Source organism: Rhinoraja longicauda, chromosome 9, assembly GCF_053455715.1.
Source record: "Rhinoraja longicauda isolate Sanriku21f chromosome 9, sRhiLon1.1, whole genome shotgun sequence".
Classification (NCBI taxonomy): Eukaryota; Metazoa; Chordata; class Chondrichthyes; order Rajiformes; family Arhynchobatidae; genus Rhinoraja; species Rhinoraja longicauda.
Window position 1 is genome coordinate 53,916,898 of NC_135961.1, and position 26,804 is coordinate 53,943,701.

At 46.1% G+C, this 26,804-nt stretch overlaps 1 protein-coding gene and 1 pseudogene across 4 annotated transcripts in view; one reads left to right on the plus strand and one right to left on the minus strand.

The window, feature by feature from the left end:
• Positions 1–1,650: 1,650 nt before the first annotated feature.
• The window catches only part of LOC144596756 (immunoglobulin superfamily member 3-like), a 68,743-nt gene continuing 43,589 nt past the window's right edge, over positions 1,651–26,804 (plus strand). For 3 of the 4 annotated variants that reach the window (XM_078405511.1, XM_078405514.1, XM_078405513.1), the window contains exon 1: positions 1,651–2,040. In XM_078405511.1, the coding sequence (XP_078261637.1) occupies positions 2,010–2,040 (31 nt within the window). In that variant the 5' untranslated portion in view covers positions 1,651–2,009. Of the gene's footprint in view, positions 2,041–3,842; positions 3,997–26,804 lie in introns of all 4 variants that reach the window. The other variant, XM_078405512.1, reaches the window with a different exon arrangement.
• Positions 5,692–5,821, minus strand: LOC144597088 (U2 spliceosomal RNA; annotated as a pseudogene).

Sequence of the window (26,804 nt, forward strand, 5' to 3'; positions counted from 1 at the left end):
TAGTTATCGATGGATATCCCTGCTGCAGAATTGGCCAATTATGACACAAACAGGAAAGGCTGCTTATCTGAAATTGTAGAATTCGGTACTTAGTTCTGAGGGAAGAAGCTGAGGTTTTGGTAGATTTCATTGGAAAGATGTTGAAGGGCAAAGACAAAGAGATCTGATTTGGGATGGGAAAGAGAATTAAAGTGGGAAGCAACTGGAGCTCAAGATTTGTGGACTGAGTGAACTGTTATGACTTAAAGCAAGCGTGCAGGTGCAGCAGGCAGTGAAGAAAGCGAATGGTATGTTAGCATTCATAGCAAGAGGATTTGAGTATAGGAGCAGGGAGGTTCTGCTGCAGTTGTACAGGGCCTTGGTGAGACCGCACCTGGAGTATTGTGTACAGTTTTGGTCTCCTAATCTGAGGAAAGACATTCTAGCCTTAGAGGGAGTACAAAGAAGGTTCACCAGATTGATCCCTAGGATGGCAGGACTTTCATATGAAGAAAGACTGGATAGACTAGGCTCATACTCACTGGAATTTAGAAGACTGAGGGGGGATCTTATTGAAACATCTAAAATTCTTAAGGGATTGGAGAGGCTAGATGCGGGAAGATTGTTCCCGATTTAGGGGAAGTTCAGAACCAGGGGTCACAGCTTAAGGATAAGGGGGAAGTCTTTTAGGACCGAGATGAGAAAACATTTCTTCACACAGAGAGTGATGAGTCTGTGGAATTCTCTGCCACAGAAGGTAGTTGAGGCCAGTTCATTGGCTATATTTAAGAGGGAGTTAGATGTGGCCCTTGTGGCTAAAGGGATCAGGGGGTATGGAGAGAAGGCAGGTACAGGTTACTGAGCTGGATGATCAGCCATGATCATATTGAATGGCGGTGCAGGCTCGAAGGGCCAAATGGCCTACTCCTGCACCTATTTCCTCTACCCAGAAGAGGGCTGTGAAATAAGCAGAGATAGACACAAAATACTGGAGTAACTCAGCAGGACTGGCAGCATCTCTGGAGAGAAGGAATGGGTGACGTTTCAGGTTGAGACCCTTCTTCAGACTGATGTGAAATAAGCCTCTTTGGTAGGAAGTGAACACTCACCTCACATTGAGCACTGTAAAGGTCATTAATCTTGCAACCTATAATCTTAAAGGTACATTCACACTGATATATACAACACTACTTTACTTCTCGTTGAAGAAAAGTAACAAGTGCAAACATAAGCACTAGGAGTAAGATTAGTCCATTTGATCCCGTGCTTACAGTACATCACCATTTATTCTGTTCACATCTGATCTTTTACTTCATTGTCAGTTCCCCTTACTAGTTAATATTCTTTGATTTCATTAAAAACTTAAAATATATCCTACTGTTTCTTTAATATGCAGCAAATCCTTGTTATTATGGGTGGATGGGCGCAAAATGGTGCCCATAACTGCCAATTGTCCACTCTAACCGAGGAAGGTACTACCATTGTGTGTAGTGGAAACAAAAAACAGCAGATGATGCTTCATCCACAAAAGGAGACAGAGTGCTCGAGTAACTCAGCAGGACAGGCAGTATCTCTGGAAAGCATTGAGTAGAACATGTGACGTCAGGACCCTTATTCAGACTGATTCAATCTGCTGAGTTACTCCAGCACTTTATGTCGTTCGACCTTAAAACTGGGTGCTGATGCCGCTGGTTTGCATCAGTGAGCCTTTCTTCACCGGTTGACGTGGCTGTTGTTGCGGCTCACGTTGTAACCCCTGGCTGTCAGCTCTTTCTTCAGGCCGTTGCCAATGACAAGATATACTCGTTCGCCATGGGGCTCCCTCCCCTCTCAACATCTGCGGCCCTCACCTCTCACCACATCCCCCTGAGTGGGCCGTCTGAACCAAGAGTCACAATACGGAACATAGACAGGAGAAACTTCGGGTTGAGACGAGACCATTCTTCAGACACTCAGTCGGGAAATGGATCTGGAATCCATGTGATTTGACCTGCTGGAGGTCGGGGGAGAGGAGAGAACTGGCGCAGTCAATGGTCGCTGCCCGCGGACGGCCGGGTGCAGGTAAGGGTCAGGGTGGCAGTGGCAGGCATGGCCTGGAAGCGGCCGAGGAACCCGTGTGGGGGCAGGCGGTGGCCTGGACGCGGAGCGAGCTGGGCGTGGCCACTGTGGCTACCACCGAAGTCAACCTCCTGTCTGCACCCACTCATCCGCTACATGTCTGATGGGGAGTGTTGGGGACCATTGCACTGCTGTACTGTAGCACTGGCTCCAACTCTATCCAGACTCCTGACGAATTATCCCTTTGTGCTAAGCCAGCCACTTCCTTTCCTTCAACATAGTTCGCCTTGGCAGTTTTTTTTCTGGCTGTGATCAAAACGGAGCTGGTGCTCATATCCACGAATTGTTTCGTGGTCTGTGGAAAAAAAAAAGGATTGCCAGCAAGTGTTGCCAAAGGCTCAAGTCCTCATTAGATTTCAGAAAGCCTTCGACAAGGTCCCACATAGGAGATTAGTGGGCAAAATTGGGGGTAGGGTACTGACATGGATAGAAAATTGGTTGACAGACAGAAAGCAAAGAGTGGGGATAAATGGGTCCCTTTCGGAATGGCAGGCAGTGACCAGTGGGGTACCGCAAGGTTCGGTGCTGGGACCCCAGCTATTTACGATATACATTAATGACTTAGATGAAGGGATTAAAAGTACCATTAGCAAATTTGCAGATGATACTAAGCTGGGGGGTAGTGTGAATTGTGAGGAAGATGCAATAAGGCTGCAGGGTGAGGGGGTATGGGGAGAAGGCAGGAACGGGGTACTGATTGAGAGTGATCAGCCATGATCGCATTGAATGGCGGTGCTGGCTCAATAGACAATAGACAATAGGTGCAGGAGTAGGCCATTCAGCCCTTCGAGCCAGCACTGCCATTCAATGCGATCATGGCTGATCACTCTCAATCAGTACCCCGTTCCTGCCTTCTCCCCATACCCCCTCACTCCTCTATCCTTAAGAGCTCTATCCAGCTCTCTCTTGAAAGCATCCAACGAACTGGCCTCCACTGCCTTCTGAGGCAGAGAATTCCACACCTTCACCACTCTCTGACTGAAAAAGTTCTTCCTCATCTCCGTTCTAAATGGCCTACCCCTTATTCTTAAACTGTGGCCCCTTGTTCTGGACTCCCCCAACATTGGGAACATGTTTCCTGCCTCTAATGTGTCCAATCCCCTAATTATCTTATATGTTTCAATAAGATCCCCCCTCATCCTTCTAAATTCCAGTGTATACAAGCCTAATTGCTCCAGCCTTTCAACATACGACAGTCCCGCCATTCCGGGAATTAACCAGGCTCGAAGGGCTGAATGGCCTACTCCTGCACCTATTGTCTATTGTCTATTGTCTATTGTCTAGATTTATCTGCAACCACAACCACTTTCCTCTCTCATTCACATACATCCTTAGCGCTGAGCATCTCATTTGCTGCACTGTCCCCCTCCCAGGGAAGTGTTGCCTGGGTGTAAATCTTAGTTAATGTTCTCTGCCTCAGGTCAAGTCGAGTGTATTGTCATCTGCAGATGTACGGTGCTGTATAGGTACAGCGATCCTCCTCCTTCTACTTCGTTATTAATGCAATTTCATTTCGTCGGCCTGCCTTTCAGGGTCCTACATCTTCCTCATAACTATCCCTTCAGGTAGTTCCACTGTTCATCCCCCTCTCGAAGAACCAGCATGGTGCTGGGACTGGAGTCATACAGAGGCCAAGCATGGCGTGGGTGGCAGATCTCCCCTGGGGCACATTGGTGGGTGTCTGCAACCACCAGGTATTTCCCTAATTACGAACACTGATACCAACCTTTACATTTAAATTTCAGATTCATGTAATTCCTTAAAGTTAAATACTCCAAGTTAACATCCCCATGTGGATATTAATGTACATTCTCTGGATGAATGGTCCAACTCTGTGGATATCACTCTACTGAACTATCCACAATGACACTACACCCTGGAAGTAGATGCAGAATGAGGGTGAGTAGCTATTGTGACCATATGAGGACAGAGGTAATAGACAATTACTCAGGAGGGAGATCCTCCAATTATGGGGGACGGGAACCCACTGGAAATGCGAGTCGGCATGAACCATATGAGTTGTATGTGCCTGATGCCAATATGTGCCATAGCCCCGATGAAGCCTCTTCTGCATGGGGGGGGGGGGGGGGGGGGGGGGGGGGGTGAGCGAGCATAGACCAGGCGACCATTTCCCTGAACACGCGCTCCAAAGTCTGCTGGAGCTTCCCGTCAATCATCTTAACTCTCCTTCCCAATCCCATACCGACCTTTCTGCTTTTGGCTTCCTCTGCTGCTAGAGAGAGGCCACAATCAAACTTGAGAAACAGCATCCGATTTTCTGCAGTAGGTAGCCTTCTACCTAACCCTCTAATTTGCCAATTACAAGAACCCTCCTCTCCCCACCCCCATTCCCAGTGGCCACACTTTTTCCCACCTCTGTCTTAACATTTCACTCCTACTCGTTCCTTTTGTGACACCCTTTGTCTCCTTTTCACATATAGCCTTTGTCATTTACTCCACTCATCTGCATATCAGCTCACCTCAACTGTATCCATCCATCACTTGCCAGGCTTTGCCCCCTCCCCCCCCCCCTCTCTCCCCACGCCTCTTTTCCACCTTTCATCCCCCTACTCCATCAGTCTGAAGAAGGGAACCGACATGAAAAGTCATCTGTTCATTTACTTCCACAGACGCTGCCTGACCAAATGAATTCCTCCTGCACTTTCTTTTCTGTTCACGATTCCACCATCTGCAGTCACTCGTGGTCCCATGCTTTGTATAACGGGATGAGTGTGCAGGATATTCACAGTTTGGTCCATGGTGGCAAGTGTGGAGATGGTTGAGCTGTGCAAAGGAAATTTGACGTCACGCTCTCGACAGAGGTTATGGACTTTGGGCTGAGAGGAACTGCAGGCTGTTGCCAGCAATATGTCAGTGTGAGGAAGCAAGACTGTGGTTGGTGAAAGCGTGCAGGTATTACACATCAGGAGAGTAGAAGAGCGTTTATGTGGCATTGAACCAAGAAATGCGGTAGAGGAATGGAGAAACTTGTGCAAAAACATAAGAGTATGGTGACTCCATGTGGAGGTTTGTGACAAAAAAGGGAAATATAAACAAAGGAGGAAAGGCTTTACAAATATAAAGGGCATAGTAAATGGCCTCGATCTAGACCTTGTGCAAGAGGAACTTACTGGGTCAGGCAGCATCTGTGGAGGGACGGTTTGGGTAGGGACCCATCTTCAGACATATGGAGTGGGGGGGGGGGGGCTAGGAAAGAGCAGTAGGGATGGGAAAAACTCAGGCAAGTGAAATGTAGTGACTGTTTTAATTTCAAATCCATCTCTGGATTCAACTTCTTAGTTTAGTTCAGCGATACAGCGCAGAAACAAACCCTTCAGCTCGCCGAGTCCGCGCCGACCAGCAATCCTAGTCCACTAGCACTGTCCTACACACAATATCGTGTCTAAGGTATGTCAGTTATGGCACGTGTCCTGGACGCCACACAAAGGACAATTTTACATATTATATACCAAGCCGATTAACCTACAAACCTGGTATTTATTCACAAAATGCTGGAGTAACTCAGCGGGTCAGGCAGCATCTCAGGAGAGAAGGAATGGGTGACGTTTCGGGTCGAGACCCTTCTTCAGACTGAACTTGTGCGCCGTTCCCAGAGGCACTGCAATACCAGGTCGATGCGTGGAGTGGACGGAGCAAGCCCCTATTCCATCTCCCTGTTCAAAAAAACCGACAAACCTGTACGCCTTTGGAGTGTGGGAGGAAATTCGACCCGCCAGTTGGCACGGAAGTCCCGATGAGGTCGAGATCGGCCGCCTCACTCCAGCGTGGCCACAACATTTTCGGGGGGTGGGGTGGGGGGAGGACTTCTAGGGGGAGAACTTCCAGGGGGAGATTTCAAGTGCGCTCTCTGTCCGGATTAAAGGGGGGGGGGGGGGGGGGGGGCTGGACCACCAGTTGCCGGAAAATCGGCGGTGGATCAGTAGCACCTGTAGGACCTGTGGGCGCAACGGTGGAGTTGCTGCCTAATAGCAAATGCAGCGCCGGAGACCCGGGTTCGATCCCAACTACGGACGCTGTCTGTACGGAGTTTGTACGTTCTCCCCGTGACCCGCGAGGGTTTTCTCCGAGATCTTTCGTTTTCTCCCACACTCCAAAGACGTACAGGTATGTAGGTTAATTGGCTTGGTAAATGTAAAAATTGTCCCTAGTGGGTGTAGCATGGTGTTAATGTACGGGGATCGCTGGTCGGCGCGGACCCGGTGGGTCGAAAGGGCCTGTTTCCGCGCTGTATCTCTCTAAACTACACCCTCAAACACGCACAGGACGGGCTCTACCTGGTCCGTGTCAGATGTTTGGGCAGGAGCACAATTTCAGTGCTTGCCATAGGCGCTATTTTCCGTAGATACGCCCCTAGACTACACACTAGGGACAATTAACAATTTTCAACGATGCCAATTAACCTACAATCCTGTACGTCTTTGGAATCGGAACAACCGGGGGAACCCGCAGGTCACGGAGAGAGCGTACAAATCCCTACGGCCAAGCACTCCTAGTCGGGATTGAGCACTGGTCTCCGGCGCTGTAAGGCAACAACTCTACCGCTGGTCCTCCGCCTCTCACATTAGAAGAGAAGAGAATGAGCAAAACAGGGGTCATGGGCAAACGGGACTCTGGTGGGAGAGGGGAGGGTGAAGGTGAATTCAAAGGCTGGAGGGTGATAATTAGGGAGAGAAAGCCTAAATATAACAACACCTCATTTTCTTCCCTCAGATCTCAGTATTGAATTCACCAATTTCAGATAACCAGCCTTTCCAGTTTGTGTCGGGATTTGCCGATTCTGATTCAAGAATATTTATAATATAACTATAACCTGTAACAATCCCTTTCTAAACAAGGGTCTCGACCTGAAACATCACCCATTCCTTCTCTCCAGAGGTGCTGCCTGACCCGCTGAGTTACTCTCGCATTTTGTGTCCACTATCCATTTCTTCCAGCTTTCTTCCCCATCCCCTACAATCCCCTACAATCAGTAGGATGAAGGGCCCTGACCCGAAATGCAACTTATCCGTGTTCTCCCGTTGAGTTAATTCTTTGTGTCCACCTGTAACATTAATTTTGTTCTCTCTGTACACATGCAACCTGCTCTACTGAATATATCTCGTATTCTTTTGAATTTCAGATGTCCAATTTCTGTTGTGTCTTTTACCCCCTTTGACATTTGTCTCTCTCTCTCTTCATTTGATTTCTTTTCATCTCTCCCCTATCTTGGACTTTCCCTTTGTTCACTCCAATCCCCCCCCCCCTTCCCCTTTCTTCACACACTTTTCTAACTGATCCTCTCTCTTCTGTGATTTACTTAGTACTGAAGCTAAAACAATTGGGCTTTTTTTTTAGTTTAAAGATTCAGCATGGAAAGCAGTCCTTTCGGCCCACCGAGTCATGCCGACCACCGATCACCCAATCACACTAGTTGTATGTTAATCCATTTGTGTATCCACTCCCGACACACTAGGGGTAATTTACAGGGGCGGCACGGTGGCACAGCGGTAGAGTTACTGCCTTACAGCACCAAAGACCTGGGTTCGATCCTGACTATGGGTGCTGTCTGTATGTTCTCCCCGTGTCCTGCATGGGTTTTCTCCGAGATCTTCGGTTTCCTCCTACACTCCAAAGACATACAGGTTTGTAGGTTAATTGGCTTGGTATAAATATAAAATTGGCCTTAGTGTGTGTAGGATAGTGTTAATGTGCTGGGATCGTTGGTCGGTGCAGACTCGGTGTAGCTCTAAACTGTATCCTAAACTAAAGTAAACTAAAGTAAACTAAATCAAAGGTCAATTAACCATCTTTGGAATGTAGGAAGAAACCAGAGCACTCGGAGGAAACCCTTGCGGTCACTGGGAGAATGTGCAAACTCCACACAGACAGAACCCAAGATGAGGATTAGGATTGAACCCCGGGGTTCTGATAGGACACTGCTTGCATCAATCCTGCAGCCAGAGAATTAAAGCATTATGGACACGGTCTTCATGTATTTTTATCTTCCTGCATTTAACATTTGGGCTGACAAAGTATTCACTTTGAACATTTCTAAACTACTCTGTACTTCCTCTTTCTTGCTCAATGGTACACACTCTTTCTACTTGACCACAACACGATTACCACGTTGGTGAGACCAAGCACATTTTGAAGAAGGGTCTCGACCCGAAACATCACCTATTCCTCTTCTCTCGAGATGCTGCCTGACCCGTTGAGTTACTCCAGCAGTTTGTGTAAGTCTTTGATGTAAACTAGCATCTGCAGTTTCACCGGGTGCTCTGGTCTCTTTCCACATTTCAAAGATATTGTGTTGAGAGGTTACTTTGCTGCTGTTAGTCGTCCTGGTGTAGTTCAATGGAAGGAGAATCATTAACAGAGGATGGAGTTGATGGGTAGGAAAAGAAAACTGCAGATGCTGGTTTAAATCGAAGGCAGACACAAAATGCTGGAGTAACTCAGCGGGACAGGCAGCATCTCAGGAGAGAAGGAATGGGTGACGTTTCGGGTCGAGACCCTTCTTCAGACTGATGTCAGGGGAGTGGGCAGGCCAAAGATAGAATGTAGTCAGAGACAGGAAGACTAGTGGGAGAACTGGGAAGGGGGAGGGGATCTAGAGGGAAAGCAGGGATGACCTGAAGTTAGAGAAGTCAATGTTCATACCGCTGGGGTGTAAACTACCCAAGCAAAATATGAGGTGCTGTTCCTCCAATTTGCATTGAGCCTCACTCTCTGACAATGGAAGAGGCCCAGGACAGAAAGATTAGATTGGGAATGGGAGGGGGAGTTGAAGTGCTGAACCACCGGGACATCACCGGGAGGTTAAGACAGACTGAGCAGAGATGTTCAGTGAAACGATCGCCGAGCCTGTGCTTGGTCTCGCCGATGTAGGGAAGTTGACACATGGAACAGGGGATACAGTAGATGAGGTTAGAGGAGGTTCAGGTGAACCTCTGCGTCACCTGGAAAGACTGTTTGGGTCCTTGGATAGAGTCAGGGGGGGGAGGTAATTGACAGGTGTTGCATCTCATGCGGTTGCAGGGGAAAGTACCTGGGGAGTGGGTGGTTTGGGTGGAAAGGGACGAGTTGACCAGGGAGTTTTGAAGGGAACAGTTTCTACGGAAAGCAGAAAGAGGTGGAGATGGGAAGATGTGGCCAGTAGTGGGATCCCATTGGTGGTAGCGAAAATGTTGGAGGATTATATGTTGTATGCGATGGCTGATGGGGTGGAAGGGGTGAGGACTAGGGGGACTCTGTCCTGGTTACGAATGGGGGAGGGGAGCAATCTATATATCCCCTCTATCTCCACTATCTCTCAATCCCCTCCCCCTTCCCAGTTCTCACACTAGTCTTCCTGTCTCCGACTACATTCTATCTTTGTCCCGCCCCCTCCCCCGACATCAGTCTGAGACATAGAGACATAGAAACATAGAAAATAGGTGCAGGAGGCGGCTATTCGGCCCTTTGAGCCAGCACCGCCATTCACTGAATCCAAAACGTCAACAATTCTTTCTCTCCCGAGATGCTGCCTGACCCACTGAGTTACTCCAACATTTTGGTCTACCTATGGAGTTGATGGGAATGTGTGAGAAAAATAGGATTAGTATGGATAGGTACATGATGGTTAACCAAAGGCCCTCTTATTGTGTTGTATGTGTCAGTGACTAACCTTTCCCACATCCTTCACCTTCATACTTAGACTAACAGGTAGTTTAGCAGACCACAATTTTTCTAAGTCTCTTCTCCATTGAGTAAATCTGGGCTTTTCACCATTTCGATCAATCATTTCATAGTTTGTTCTTGCCCTTTGCAATGACTAGGCTAAATCTGTCTGATTCAGAGAGGAGATTAAGAAGAGGATAGACAATAGACAATAGCATTAGACAATAGACAATAGGTGCAGGATTAGGCCACTCGGCCCTTCGAGCCAGCACCACCATTCAATGTGATCATGGCTGATTATCCACAATCAGTACCCATTCCTGCCCTCTCCTCATACCCCCTGACTCCGCTATCATTAAGAGCTCTATCTAACTCTCTCTTGAAAGCATCCAGAGAATTGGCCTCCACTACCTTCTGAGGCAGAGAATTTCACAGATTTACAACTGAGTAAAAATGTTTTTCCCCATCTAAAAAAAATTGTCCCTAGTGGGTGTAGGATAGTGTTAATGTACGGGGATCACTGGGCGGCACGGACTTGGAGGGCCGAAAAGGCCTGTTTCCGGCTGTATATATATGATATGATATGATATGATATGTTCACACATCCAGCTCCGGGACCGCAAGGCAAAGAGTCTCCTGACTACAGCACCACAGACAGGTTAGAATAGTCAGAATCTTTCTTTCCAGGCTAGAAATGTCAAATATTCGATTTCATGGCTTTAAGATGAGAGGAGGAAAGTTTAAAGAATATATATAGGGCAAGTTCTTGTTTTCACAGAGAGTGTTAGGTGCTTGGAACACATTGCCAGGGGAAGTGGTGGAGGCAGATCTGATAGTGGCAGTTAAAAGTCACTTAGACAAACACATTAACAAGTATAGAATGGTGAGACCATGTGCAGGCAGATGGGAATAGTTTAAATTGGCATCATGTTCGACAGGCCTTTCACTATTAGAATCTGTCACAACAATGGGAAGTTTTATAAGAGGCAATAGACAATAGACAATAGGTGCAGGAGTAGGCCATTCAGCCCTTCGAGCCAGCACCGCCATTCAATGCGATCATGGCTGATCACTATCAATCAGTACCCCGTTCCTGCCTTCTCCCCATACCCCCTCACTCCGCTATCCTTAAGAGCTCTATCCAGCTCTCTCTTGAAAGCATCCAACGAACTGGCCTCCACTGCCTTCTGAGGCAGAGAATTCCACACCTTCACCACTCTGACTGAAAAAGTTCTTCCTCATCTCCGTTCTAAATGGCCTACCCCTTATTCTTAAACTGTGGCCCCTTGTTCTGGACTCCCCCAACATTGGGAACATGTTTCCTGCCTCTAATGTGTCCAATCCCCTAATTATCTTATATGTTTCAATAAGATCCCCCCTCATCCTTCTAAATTCCAGTGTATACAAGCCTAATTGCTCCAGCCTTTCAACATACGACAGTCCCGCCATTCCGGGAATCAACCTAGTGAACCTACGCTGCACGCCCTCAATAGCAAGAATATCCTTCCTCAAATTTGGAGACCAAAACTGCACACAGTACTCCAGGTGCGGTCTCACCAGGGCCCTGTACAACTGTAGAAGGACCTCTTTGCTCCTATACTCAACTCCTCTTGTTATGAAGGCCAACATGCCATTGGCTTTCTTCACTGCCTGCTGCACCTGCATGCTTCCTTTCAGTGACTGATGCACTAGGTCACCCAGATCTCGTTGAACATCCCCTCTTCCTAACTTGACACCATTCAGATAATAATCTGCCTTTCTATTTTTACTTCCAAAGTGAATAACATCACACTTATCTACATTAAACTGCATCTGCCAGTTATCCGCCCACTCACACAACCTGTCCAAGTCACCCTGCAGCCTTATTGCATCTTCCTCACAATTCACACTACCCCCCAGCTTAGTATCATCTGCAAATTTGCTAATGGTACTTTTAATCCCTTCATCGAAGTCATTAATGTATATCGTAAATAGCTGGGGTCCCAGCACTGAACCTTGCGGTACCCCACTGGTCACTGCCTGCCATTCCGAAAGGAACCCATTTATCCCCACTCTTTGCTTTCTGTCTGTCAACCAATTTTCTATCCATGTCAGTACCCTACCCCCAATACCATGTGCTCTAATTTTGCCCACTAATCTCCTATGTGGGACCTTGGCGAAGGCTTTCTGAAAGTCGAGGTACACCACATCCACCTAGTTACATCCTCAAAAAATTCCAGTAGATTTGTCAAGCATGATTTCCCCTTCGTAAATCCATGCTGACTCGGAATGATCTTGTTACTGCTATCCAAATGCTCAGCAATTTCGTCTTTTATAATTGACTCCAGCATCTTCCCCACCACTGATGTCAGACTAACTGGTCTATAATTACCCGTTTTCTCTCTCCCTCCTTTCTTAAAAAGTGGGATAACATTTGCTATCCTCCAATCCACAGGAACTGATCCTGAATCTATAGAACATTGAAAAATGATCTCCAATGCTTCCACTATTTCTAGAGCCACCTCCTTAAGTACCCTGGGATGCAGACCATGAGGCCCTGGGGATTTATCAGCCTTCAGTCCCATCAGTCTACCCAAAACCATTTCCTGCCTAATGTGGATTTCCTTCAGTTCCTCCATCACCCTAGGTTCTCCGGCCCCTAGAACATTTGGGAGATTGTGTGTATCTTCCTCAGTAAACACAGATCCAAAGTAACGGTTTAACTCGTCTGCCATTTCTTTGTTCCCCATAATAAATTCCCCTGCCTCTGTCTTCAAGGGACCCACATTTGCCTTGACTATTTTTTTCCTCTTCACGTACATAAAAAAACTTTTGCTATCCTCCTTTATATTATTGGCTAGTTTACCCTCGTACCTCATCTTTTCTCCCCGTATTGCCTTTTTAGTTAACTTTTGTTGTTCTTTAAAAGAGTCCCAATCCTCTGTCTTCCCACTCTTCTTTGCTATGTTATACTTCCTCTCCTTAATTTTTATGCTGTCCTTGACTTCCCTCGTCAGCCACAGGTGTCTCTTACTCCCCTTAGAGTCTTTCCGCCTCTTTGGGATAAATTGATCCTGCAACCTCTGCATTATTCCCAGGAATACCTGCCATTGCTGTTCTACCGTCTTCCCTGCTAGGGCCTCCTTCCAGTCAATTTTGGCCAGCTCCTGCCTCATGCCTCTGTAATCCCCTTTGCTATACTGTAATACCGACACTTCCAATTTTCCCTTCTGCCTTTCCATTTGCAGAGTAAAACTTATCATGTTGTGATCAATGCCTCCTAATGGCTCTTTTACCTCTAGTCCCCATATCAGATCAGGATCATTACACAACACTAAATCCAGAATTGCCTTCTCCCTGTTAGGCTCCAGTACAAGCTGTTCTAAGAATCCATCTCGAAGGCACTCTACAAACTCTCTTTCCTGGGGTCCATTTCCAACCTGATTTTCCCAGTCTACCTGCATGTTGAAATCTCCCATAACGGGCAGAGAGGAGATGTGTGATGGGTAACCAAATTTTGCAAGAGACAATATCATCCTGAAATCTAAATTTATTCACTTTGGTAAATGTATTTTTAAGAAGCAGTGGAAGAGGAAGTTAACTCTAAAGAAAACCACATCTGCTTATTTTGGAGGGATTATTTTTAAATACTAACTCTGAGGCTTTCTTGATACACGAGTTAAGTACTATTGACAAAAAGGCAAGTGAAAGGCAAGGTAAGTTAGGAAAAGGGGACGTACAACGAGATCTTGGTGTCCTAGTGCATCAGTCACTGAAAGGAAGCATGCAGGTACAGCAGACAGTGAAGAAAGCCAATGGAATGTTGGCCTTCATAACAAGGAGTTGAGTATAGGAGCAAAGAGGTCCTTCTGCAGTTGTACAGGGCCCTAGTGAGACTGCACCTGGAGTACGGTGTGCAGTTTTGGTCTCCAAATTTGAGGAAGGATATTCTTGCTATTGAGGGCGTGCAGTGTAGGTTTACTAGGTTAATTCCCGGAATGGCGGGACTGTCATATGTTGATAGACTGGAGCGACTAGGCTTGTATAAACTGGAATTTAGAAGGATGAGAGGGGATCTTATCGAAACGTATAAGATTATTAAGGGGTTGGACACGTTAGAGGCAGGAAACATGTTCCCAATGTTGGGGGAGTCCAGAACCAGGGGCCACAGTTTAAGAATAAGGGGTAGGCCATTTAGAACGGAGATGAGGAAAAACTTTTTCAGTCAGAGAGTTGTGAATCTGTGGAACTCTCTGCCTCAGAAGGCAGTGGAGGCCAATTCTCGGAATGCATTCAAGAAAGAGCTAGATAGAGCTCTTAAGGATAGCGGAGTCAGGGGGTATGGGGAGAAGGCAGGAACGGGGTTCTGATTGAGAATGATCAGTCATGATCACATTGAATGGCGGAGCTGGCTCGAAGGGCCGAATGGCCTACTCCTGCACCTATTGTCTATTGTCTAACTGCATTTGCGTTGAGCGTGCAGAAATTTAAGTGTGCCTCAGAACAAGAAATTGTGCAATCTGTGATGTAACATATTTCAGAAGAGGGAAATTACAATATAAATGACTTTGAAAGAATTTCTGTTTTATCCTGAGGGCTTTCGCAATTTCACTGAAAAGGAAGTAATGTTACAAATTAGCATAGTCAGTTTTCCACTTTAGCCAGAAAGTTCCTCTCTCCCCTGTCCAAACCAATTACAAGTTTGACTGTGGTTACAGGGTTTCAGTTTCACCCTTCAAAATAAAACAAACCTGGGAAGAAGACCTTAACATTGAAATTGATGACGATTTCTGGAAGGTAGTACTGAAAAGTATAAAATCCTGAAACATACAGTAGCACGCAAACAGTTCACAGCGCCTCCTCAATGAGCCTCAAACGCTAGGGAGTAGAAATAGGTTTTGAGCCTGGACTTAAAGGAGTCGATGGAGGGGGCAGTTCTGATGGGGAGAGGGATGCTGTTCCACAGTCTAGGAGCTGCAACCGCAAAAGCGCGGTCACCCCTGAGCTTAAGCCTAGACCGCGGGATAGTGAGTAGCCCCAAGTCGGCCGACCTGAGGGACCTGGAGTTAGAGAGGTGGGTTAGAAGATTTTTGATGTAGGGGGGGGGGATGTCCATTTAGGGCTTTATACGTGAATAGGAGGAGCTTGAAGTTGATTCTGTACCGTACAGGGAGCCAGTGGAGAGAGGCCAGAATCGGGGTGATGTGGTCCCTTTTACGGGTACCCGTCAGGAGTCTCGCTGCGCCGTTTTGGACCAGTTGCAGGCGGGACAGGGAAGATTGGCTGATCCCAGTGTATAGGGAGTTGCAGTAGTCTAGGCGGGAGGAAATGAAAGCGTGAATGATTTTTTCTGTGTCGTCGAATTGGAGGAAAGGTTTGATTTTAGCTATGGTTCGAAGTTGGAAGAAGCTGGCTTTTACCACAGCGTTGACTTGCTTATCAAATTTTAATGCAGAGTCAAATATCATGCCGAGGTTTTTGACATGCGGTTTGACTCGGCAGGATAGACTTCCAAGACTGCCTGTTATCGATTTGATGGAGTCGGGGGGGCCGAATAGGATGACCTCAGACTTGCTCTCATTCAATTGGAGGAAGTTCTGTGCCATCCAACATTTTATGTCCTCAAGGCAGTGTAAGAGGCTGTTTAAATTTGACTGGTTGTTGGGTTTCAGGGGGAGGTAAAGCTGAGTGTCATCGGCATAGCAGTGGAAAGAAATGCCGTGCCTTTGAATGATTTGGCCAAGGGGGAGCATGTATAGAGAGAAGAGAATGGGGCCTAGGATGGAGCCTTGTGGAACTCCGCAGGAGAGGCTAGCTGGAGCAGAGGCCTATGTTGATGGCGAAACTCCTATCTTTGAGATACGAAGCGAACCAGCTCAGGGCAGTGCCATCAATGCCAACCACGTACCGGAGACGGTCAATAAGGATGGTGTGGTCCACTGTATCGAACGCTGCGCTGAGGTCGAGAAGGAGCAGGATTGCACAGTCGCCGGTGTCGATGGCGAGAAGCAGGTCGTTGTGTACCTTCAACAAGGCAGACTCTGTGCTGTGGTGGGCTCTGAAACCTGACTGGAAACTTTCCAGGATGATGTTTTGGTGCAGGTAGGGCACTAATTGGTTTAGAATTGCCTTTTCAAGGACTTATGACAGGAATGGCAGTTTGGAAATGGGTCTGTAGTTGCTAGGGAAGGTGGGGTCTAGGTTAGGTTTTTTCAGTAGGGGCTGGACCACCACCGCGTGCTTGAAACACCGCGTGCTTGAAACAAGGACAAGTAAAACTATCCCCTCAATGCCACACGCTTTTGTACCTTCTTTGAATCCAGCAGTGAAAATACTGAAATATTTGACATGTGAAAATTACCTTGACTCACGTTTTTGTGTTTTTGTCTTTTTTGTCACATTGTAGTTATGTTTTTTTTATTATTTATTTTTGATTTATTTATTTGTTTGTTTTTGTTTGTTTGTTTTCATGATTATGTAGGGAAGGGGAGGGTTGGGGGTTACTGTTGTTGTTATATGCACTGTAATTAATTAACCTAAAAATTTTTTTTTTAAACATTAAAAAAAAAAAAGAAAGAGCTGGACTATACCCCAGCCGAGCTGAGAAAAATTCAGTAATCTGATAACAGAAGCTGTTTCTGAATCTGGTCGTACCTGCTTAATATTCTCTGCAATAAATAACAAGGGTGGAAAAGGTCCTTGGTTTTGTTGGCTGCTTTCTTGAGGCATTGCTGACAATGTTGGTCCGTGTGATGGACTGGGATACATCCACAACCTCCGGAAATTCCTTTCAGCACTTTGTGCCTTGACACAAAACGTCACCTCTCCGTGTTCTCCAGAAATGCTGCCCGACCAGTTGAGTTACTCCAGCACTTTGTGTCCTTTTTGGTAAACCAGTGTCTACATCTGAGCTTATGAACACCAATCCTTACAACACGTGTCTTACCTTCTCCTTAAATATGACTTCCCAAAGTGCAACACCGTTCTATAGACAATAGACAATAGACAATCGAGCCAGCACCGCCATTCAATGTGATCATGGCTGATCATTCTCAATCAGTACCCCGTTCCTGCCTTCTACCCATACCCCCTGACTCCGCTATCCTGAAGAGCTCTATCCAGCACTCTCTTGAATGCATTCAGAGAATTGGCCTCCACTGCCTTCTGAGGCAGAGAATTCCACAGATTCACAACTCTGACTGAAAAAGTTTTTCCTCATCTCAGTTCTAAATGGCCTACCCCTTATTCTTAAACTGTGGCCCCTTGTTCTGGACTCCCCCAACATTGGGAACATGTTTCCTGCCTCTAACGTGTCCAACCCTTTAATAATCTTATACGTTTTGATAAGATCTCCTCTCATCCTTCTAAATTCCAGTGTATACAAGCCTAGTCGCTCCAGTCTTTCAACATATGAAAGTCCCGCCATTCCAGGAATTAACCTAGTAAACCTACGCTGCATGCCCTCAATAGCAAGAATATCCTTCCTCAAATTTGGAGACCAAAACTGCACACAATATTCCAGGTGCAGTCTCACTAGGGCCCTGTACAACTGTAGAAGGACATCTTTGTTCCTATACTCAACTCCTCTTGTTATGAAGGCCAACATTCCATTGGCTTTCTTCACTGCATGCTGTACCTGCATGCTTCCTTTAAGTGACTGATGCACTAGGACACCCAGATCTCGTTGTACGTTCCCTTTTCCTAACTTGACACCATTCAGATAATACTCTGCCTTCCTATTCTTACCACCAAAGTGGATAACCTCACACTTATCCACATTAAACTGCATCTGCCATGCATCCGCCCACTCACACAACCTGTCCAAGTCACCCTGCAACCTCATAGCATCTTCCTCACAGTTCACACTACCACCCAGCTTTGTATCATCTGCAAATTTGCTAATGGTACTTTTAATCCCTTCATCCAAGTCATCAATGTATATTGTAAATAGCTGCGGTCCCAGCACCGAGCCTTGCGGTACTCCACTAGTTACTGCCTGCCATCCTGAAAGGGACCCATTTATCCCAACTCTTTGCTTTCTGTCTGTCAACCAATTTTTTATCCATGTCAGTACCCTACCTCCAATACCATGTGCTCTAATTTTGCCCACTAATCTCCTATGTGGAACCTTGTCAAAGGCTTTCTGAAAGTCAAGGTACACCACATCCACCGGTTCTCCCCTGTCAATTTTCCTGGTTACATCCGCAAAGAATTCCAGAAGATTAGTCAAGCGTGATTTCCCTTTCGTAAATCCATGCTGACTCGGAACAATCCTGTTACTGCTCCGCAATTTCGTCTTTTATAATTGACTCCAGCATCTTCCCCACCACTGATGTCAGACTAACTGGTCTATAATTTCCCGTTTTCTCTCTCCCTCCTTTCTTAAAAAGTGGGACAACATTAGCTACCCTCCAATCCACAGGAACTGATCCTGAATCTATAAAACATTGGAAAATGATCACCAATGCGTCCACAATTTCTAGCGCCACCTCCTTAAGTACTCTGGGATGCAGACCATCAGGCCCTGGGAATTTATCAGCCTTCAGTCCCATCAGTCTACACAACACCATTTCCTGCCTAATGTAGATTTCCTTCAGTTCCTCCGTCACCCTAGGATCTCTGCCCACTAGAACATCTGGGAGATTGCTTGTATCTTCCTTAGTGAAGACAGATCCAAAGTACCGGTTCAACTCGTCTGCCATTTCCTTGTTTGCCATAATAAATTCCCCCGCTTCTGTCTTCAAGGGACCCACATTTGTCTTGACTATTTTTTCACTCTTTACATACCTAAAAAAGCTTTTACTATCCTCCTTTATATTATTGGCTAGTTTACCCTCGCACCTCATCTTTTCTCCCCGTATTGCCTTCTTAGTCATCTTCTGTTACACTTTAAAAGAGTCCCAATACTCCCACTCTTCTTTGCTTTGTTGTACTTCTGCTCTTTTATTTTTATGCTGTCCTTGACTTCCCTTGTCAGCCATGGGTGTCTCTTACTCCCCTTGGAATCTTTCCTCCTCTTTGAGATAAATTGATCCTGCAACTTCTGCATTATTCCCAGGAATACCTGCCATTGCTGTTCCACCATCTTCCCTGCGAGGGCCTCCTTCCAGTCAATTCTGGCCAGCTCCTGCCTCATGCCTCTGTAATCCCTTTGCTATACTGTAATACCGACACTTCCGATTTACCCTTCTCCCTCTCAATTTGTAGAGTAAAACTTATCATATTGTGATCACTGCATCCTAATGGCTCTTTTACCTCGAGTCCCCTTATCAGATCAGGTGCATTGCACAACACTAAATTTACAATTGCCTTCTCCCTAGTAGGCTCCAGTATAAGCTGTTCTAAGAATCCATCTCGGAGACACTCCACAAACTCTCTTTCCTGGGGTCCATTACCAACCTGATTTTCCCAGTCTACCTGCATGCTGAAATCTCCCATAACCACCATAGCATTACATTTGCGACATGCCAATTTTAGCTCCTCATTCAACTTTCACCCTATGTCGAGGCTATTGTTTGGGGGCCTGTAGATAACTCCCATTAGGGTCTTTTTACCCTTACAATTCCTCATTTCTACCCATACTGATTCTACATCTCCTGATTCTATGTCACCCTTTGCAAGGGAGTGAATATCATTCCTCACCAACAGAGCGACCCCACCCCCTCTGCCCACCTGTCTGTCTTTTCTATATGAGAAAATAACTGCAGATGCTGGTACAAATCGATTTATTCACAAAATGCTGGAGTAACTCAGCAGGTCAGGCAGCATCTCGGGAGAGAAGGAATGGGTGACGTTTCGGGTCGAGACCCTTCTTCAGACTGATGTCTTTTCTATATGTTGTGTACCCCTGAATATTCAGTTCCCAGCCCTGGTCCTCTTGTTGCCATGTCTCAGTGATTCCCACAACATCATACTTGCCAATGTCTAACTGAGCCTCAAGCTCATCCACTTTATTTCTTATACTTCGCGCATTTAAATACAACACTTTTATTTCCGTATTCACCTCCCCTCTCACACCGGTCACAATTGGCCCTGACCTTACTCTCTTATCCCTTCTAGAACTTCCCTCCCCATTCATTCGGGAGACCTCTGCAATTTCTCCTGTATTTGCTTCCCCTTTAACTCCATCTCCATATTCCCAGTTTGTCAACCCCTCCCCCCACTACTTAGTTTAAAGCCACACTTGTAGCACTAACAAACCTATCTGCCAGAATGTTGGTCCCCCTGCTGTTAAGGTGTAACCCGTCCCTTTTGTACAGGTCACCCCTACCCCAGATGAGATCCCAGTTGTCTAGAGATCTAAATCCCTGCTCCCTGCACCAGCCCCTCAGCCATACATTCATATCCCCGATCTCTCTATTCCTGCCCTCACCAGCACAAGGTACAGGTAGCAGTCCAAAGACAACATCCTTTAACGTCCTACTTCTCAGTCTTCTTCCTAACTCTCTAAACTCACGTCACAGTATCTCCTTCCTCTTCCTCCCGACGTCGTTCGTGCCCACATGCACAACTACTTCTGGTTGATCGCCTTCCCTCGCTAGGATGTCCTGAAGCCAGTCCGTGATGCCTTGAACCCTGGCACCAGGGAGGCATCAGACCATCCTCGAGTCCCGCCTGTCGCCACAGAATCTACTGTCCGTACCTCGGACAATGGAGTCACCCACTACTATGGCTCTTCCAGACTTCGGTCTCCCCGGTCGAGTTTCCTTGCCTGGATTAGAGCCACCGACCTGTCCGCTGCTCGGACTGGAAGCGTTTTCTGCCCCAACAGCTCCCAAGAGGGTGTACCTGTTTGCAATAGGCACAGCCACCGGGGTCTCCTGTAGTCCACGTTCGCTCCCCCCTGAAACGGTCTCCCACCTTCGTTCGCCCTGGACCCTTGTCGTGACAGCATCGCAGTAGGTACTGTCCAAGAAACTCTCGCATTCCCGGATGGCCCTGAGGTCTTCAAGCTGCCTTTCCAACTCCGCCACACGTCCATTCAGGAGCCGCACCTGGACACAGTTCTTGCAGGTGCAGCTCCCAGAAGCTCCAGCGGTGTCCCAACCTTCCCACATCCTGCAGGAAACACACTGCACCAACTTGGCCGCCATTACTTCAGAGAAATCAAAAACAATTCAGGCGCAAAAACAAGCATAACCTCCTCACCTCAGCGTCCTCGCCGAAGACTCGCAGCCGAAGACTCGCAGCCGAAGACTCGCAGCCGAAGACTCGCAGCCGAAGACTCGCAGCCGAAGACTCGCAGCCAAAGACTCGCAGCCAAAGACTCGCAGCCAAAGACTCGCAGCCAAAGACTCGCACTTTTCTCACGACTCGTAGTTAAAGACTCACACTTTTCTCACGACTCGCAGCCAACCACTCGCACTTTTCTCACGACTCGCAGCCAAAGACTCGCACTTTTCTCACGACTCGCAGCCAAAGACTCGCACTTTTCTCACAGGGCACGTCCCTCAACAGGGCTGCACCCCTTGTGCAAGTCTTGCTTATATCAGTCACTAAATTACTTAATTGACCAATTTACCAAACCTCTACTTTAATTGATCAACCAATCCAGGTACTCACTTCTATACTGCCTTCTTGACAAACTTGGAGTTATGCACTTTTCTGACTGACTACAAACGGACTCTTGGCGCTCTTTTTAAACTGCCTTTACACACAGCAATTAACACTTACTTTGCTCTCAGCCAACGGTCTTCCTTGTTCTGTTCCCGACCTTTTCTGATGTTCTCGTGCTCAGATTAAACTGCTTCTGCCATTTATCAACCCATTTCTGTCTCTCACTATGTATTTGACAACCTTCCTTACTGTCCACAACTCCACCAATTTTGGTGTTGTCTGCAAATTTACTTACCTAGCCATCTACATTTATGTCCAGATTAAAAAAAATATATATCATATTCTTACATATGCTTCCTCTTTCTTCTGGACCAAATTTTCGACCTCCATCATCATCTAAAGTTCCCTTCCTCGCCAATATGTCCCAAGGCCCAAACTTAGTCTTATTCATAACCTCATGTTTTAAGGTAGTTATGAATAAAGATAGGTCTGGATATGCGGTTAGATATTAAATTGTAGTGCAGCAAATTACAACATTATTAGGTAGCAGCTAGCAAGAGTAAATTGGGAGCAATGTTTAAGAAACAATTAGACATGTACATCTTCAAATTCGACGACGACACCACTGTAGTTGAACAAATTACGGATGATGATGAGTCAGAGTATTGGGGGGAGATCGATCAACTGACCAAATGGTGCCAAGAAACGAACCTATAAACAGACCCACATCACCTTAGCCATACTCTCATCTTCCTGTACCATCAGGAAGAAGGCTGTTACCTCCAGGTTGAAGAACAGTTTCTTCCCATCAACCATCAAGTTCTTGAAACACCCCGTACAACCCCACTTCAGCACCTCACTACGGACTATTATGAATGCTCCATTTAATTTGGTAGGTTTTTGCACTGCCGTAGCCTCATTTATTTAGGGTAACATAATTGAGAGTGTATTTATTTGATGTGTAGTTGCGACTAATGTGTCAGAAGCTGCAGCAAGTAAGAATTTCACCATTGCAGTTCATTTCTGATTTCTTGACTCCTGGTAAAGAAGGTCTACTGTATACTTGCTGTCATTGACAATAGACAATAGACAATAGGTGCAGGAGGAGGCCATTCGGCCCTTTGAGCCAGCACCGCCGTTCAATGTGATCATGGCTGATCATTCTCAATCAGTACCCCGTTCCTGCCTTCTCCCCATACCCCCTGACTCCGCTATCCTTAAGAGCTCTATCTAGCTCTCTCTTGAATGCATTCAGAGAATTGGCCTCCACTGCCTTCTGAGGCAGAGAATTCCACAGATTCACAACTCTCTGACTGAAAAAGTTGTTCCTCATCTCAGTTCTAAATGGCCTACCCCTTATTCTTAAACTGTGGCCCCTTGTTCTGGACTCCCCCAACATTGGGAACATGTTTCCTGCCTCTAACGTGTCCAACCCCTTAGTAATCTTATACGTTTCGATAAGATCTCCTCTCATCCTTCTAAATTCCAGTGTATACAAGCCTAGTCGCTCCACTCTTTCAACATATGATAGTCCCGCCATTCCAGGAATTAACCTAGTAAACGTACGTTGCACGCCCTCAATAGCAAGAATATCCTTCCTCAAATTTGGAGGACAAAACTGCACACAATACTCCAGGTGCGGTCTCACTAGGGCCCTGTACAACTGCAGAAGGACCTCTTTTCTCCTATACTCAACTCCTCTTGTTATGAAGGCCAACATTCCATTGGCTTTCTTCACTGCCTGCTGTACCTGCATGCTTCCTTTCAGTGACTGATGCACTAGGACACCCAGATCTCGTTGTACGTCCCCTGTTCCTAACTTGACACCATTCAGATAATACTCTGCCTTCCTATTCTTACCACCAAAGTGGATAACCTCACACTTATCCACATTAAACTGCATCTGCCGTGCATCCGCCCACTCACACAACCTATCCAAGTCACCCTGCAACCTCATAGCATCTTCCTCACAGTTCACACTACCACCCAGCTTTGTATCATCTGCAAATTTGCTAATGTTACTTTTAATCCCTTCAATCAATTCATTAATGTATATTGCGTGCAAACGCTGGCAAGTCATGTTGCAACTGCGTGAAACTTGGGGAACATTTAGAGATGTTTGTGCAGTTCTGGTCACCACATTACAAGGATGTGGCTACATTGGAGAAGCTGCTGAAGAGGTTTACCAGAATTCTGCCTGGGCAGTCGTTATCTGGTGAGGTTGCATAAATGTGGACTGGTTTCTCTAGAGCATCTGAGGCTGAGGGGCAATCTAATGGAACATTTATAAAATTCTGAGGCAGAGTAACTTTATATCTGAGGAAACCTATTCACTCACTAGTTACTCTCTTTCCTTTAATGTACTTTTGTACTTGAGTCATAGTGTTACACAGCACGGAAACAAGTCCTTCAGCCCAAATTTCCCAAGTTGACCAAGATGTCCCATCTACACTAGTTCCACTTGCCCAGGCTTACCCCAGATCTCTCTAAAACTTTCCTATCCATATACCTGTCCAAACATATTTTAAATGCAGTTATTGTACCTGCCTTAACTGCCTTTTTTCTGTCAGATCGTTCTGTATATCCACCATCCTCTGTTTGCAAACGATGCCCCTCAGTTTTCTATTGAATCTTTTCTCTCTCGCCTATGTCCTCAGGTTCTTGATTCCCCTACTCTGGGTAAAAGACACTGTGCATTCACCTTATCTATTCCCCTCATCTATAGACTAAAACTCGTGTTTGTTTGTTTGTTTGTTCCTGAACTACAGCCAAAACGGTATACGGTAGTGCGACAATTTTAGGCCCACCTTACTCACCGTCATCCCTTTGCTGCTAATGGAAGAAGTTTCATTGAAATCGGTGTTATATATTTAAAGTTATTCACATTTTAAAGTTTAAATTTATCTCCTAGGGGGGGAGGGGGGAGGGAGGGAGAGGGGTGGAGGGAGGGGGGAGGAGAGAGGATAAGGGGGGTTGAGGGGGATGGAGTAGGGAAGGTGGGAGGGGAGGGGAGAGGGAGAGGGGAGGGGGAAGGGGGAGGGGGAGGGGGAGGGGGAGAGGGAGAGGGAGAGGGTGCTGTACAAATGCAGGAGAGTTTTGGGCCCAAAGGGTCCACTTGGTCTAGGGATCCTATAAATCTCTATAAGATAATCCGTCAGCCTCCTGGGCTCCAAGGAATAAAGTCCTGGCCAGCCCAAGCTCTTGCTCTAGCTCGGGCCTTCAAGTCGTGACAACACCCTTATTAATCTGCTCTGCACACTCTCTAGCTTAACAATATTCTTTCTATAACAAATTCACTATCCTCACTATCTATGAAATCAGCCATTTTATTGCCATCTCCGAATTATGCCTTCTACTTTCTCAGCCGAATCTTCGATATAAACCACACACAACAATGGGCCAGCCCTGATTCCTGGAACTCACCACAAGTCAGAGACTTCCAGTCCGATAAGCAACCCATCACCATCACCAGCTGCCTTCCATGAAGCCATTTTTTAATCTAGTCGATTTAAGGGCCTATCCCACTTAGGTGATTTTTTTGGCGACTGCCGGCGACTGTCAAAGTTGTAGCAGATCGCCGAACTTTTCTTTTACCCGGCGACAATGACCACGACAATGCCGAGTCGGGTCGAGATTACACCGTCTTCTGAAACATCGCGAAAATATTGAGCTCAGAAGACTATCGGAACACAGCTACCAGCCTTGGAGGGCATCTACAACACACGAGGCCTCAGAAAAGCCACCAGCATTCACAAAGACTCCTCACACCCCTGCAACAGTCTGTTCGAACTTCTACCATCGGGCGGATGCTACAAGGCCTTCTACGCCCGCACCTCCAGCCTCAGGAACAGCTTCATCCCCAGGGCCATAGCTGCCATGAACCGGTCCTGCTGAGCCGGATGGTCACATTGCACAGTGAACCGGCACAGATCTACTTGCACCTTATTCTGTTTTAAAACTGTTTCTAATTTGTTTCATTGGGTTTTTTAAATTAATACTGATTAGCTAATTAATTTATTGCATCGTATGGGAGGAGCATTCCCAATCTCGTTGTACCCCTGTACAATGACAATAAAGATATATTGTATTGTATTGTATTGTATTGTATTGTATTGTAGTAACTCCAACAATTATGGCTTTGCCCTCAAAAACCTATTTGGTTACTTCTTCAAAAGTTTCAACTCAATTCAATTTTCAAATCTTTAATTTCTAGCTTCAGGTAACTTTGGCAAACCCTTCCCTGTGCCCTTTCTCTCCTCCCCCACCCCATGACTTCCTCTTTACACTCCACGCATTTGTGATGAAACAATCTTGTGGGGAAGTTGAAGAGTCACTTCTAAACAGCGACAGGAACATCGGGTCTGAATGAACAGATGTCTAATCCTTGCAAACCAGGTTTAACAACATGTTTGCGCTGATATCCTCTGCCTTGACTCTGTCCCTCTGTGCAGTGGGTAAGTACAGTCCCAGGATGGGTCTCCCAGCCTGGGTTACCTTTCATCTGCTTTCAAGGTCAATTTGCATATCATGGGCAGTGATGCGAATCTACGATTTTACTGTTGAGTATTTCTGTTTAAAATTGAAATGTTTTGTGTTCTTGGTTCACTGTGAGAAGGACACTGAAGTGTACTGCTCTGGAGTTCCGATCAAGCATAGATACCAATTGGTTTCACTGCTTTGCTAATTAAGGTTTAGAAGTCATTTGAGGCTGTTCTGATTCATCTCTGAGCAAATTATTTGGCTGAAATAGCAGAAGATATGAAACACCTGTACATTCGCAACCCATATCTAAAAGAAATGCCTTATACAAATGCAAGAAAGAGTGGAGATTAAACAGGCAGATGCAATGGAGGGAAGAAAAGAAATGAGATGTGTGAGGGGACATAATAACGTTGAGTTTATTTTTCATATGCGGCATGAATGGACTGGAGCAATTAAATTCTTACTTACTAGCTTTAGGCACATTAACCTGTATGGAGTTTGTATGTTCTCTGTGCAACCATGTGGGATTACTCCGAGTGCTTTGGTTTCTTCCAACACTCCGAAAACCATACACGTTTGTACATTAATTAGATTCGGTAAAATTGTAAATTGTCTCTAGCGTGTGGGATAATGCTAGTGTACGGGGTGATCGCTGGGTGGCACGTGTTCAGTGGGCCAAAGGGGTTGTTTCCACGTTGTATCTCTGTAGTAAAGATTCGTCACAACAGCAACAACAAGAGTGCCGTAAGTTATCCAATTAAACTAGACGATGATAAAGCATTACCAAAGTATGTAGAGTAACCACAGTCGTGTAAAATCTGTTCATTGCTGAGATAGAGTTGTGGTTAGGGTGTACAAATTAATTTAAAAACCTGTTGGGTGATTGGAAAAAGCTGTTCTTGAACCTGGAGGTAACAGTTCTCAGTCTCCAGCACCTGCTTCCCAGTGATAGCAGTGAGAAGAGAGCATGGGCTGGAATGGTGTGGGTCTTGACAATATTAGCTGCCTTCTTGAGGCAGCACCTCCTGTAG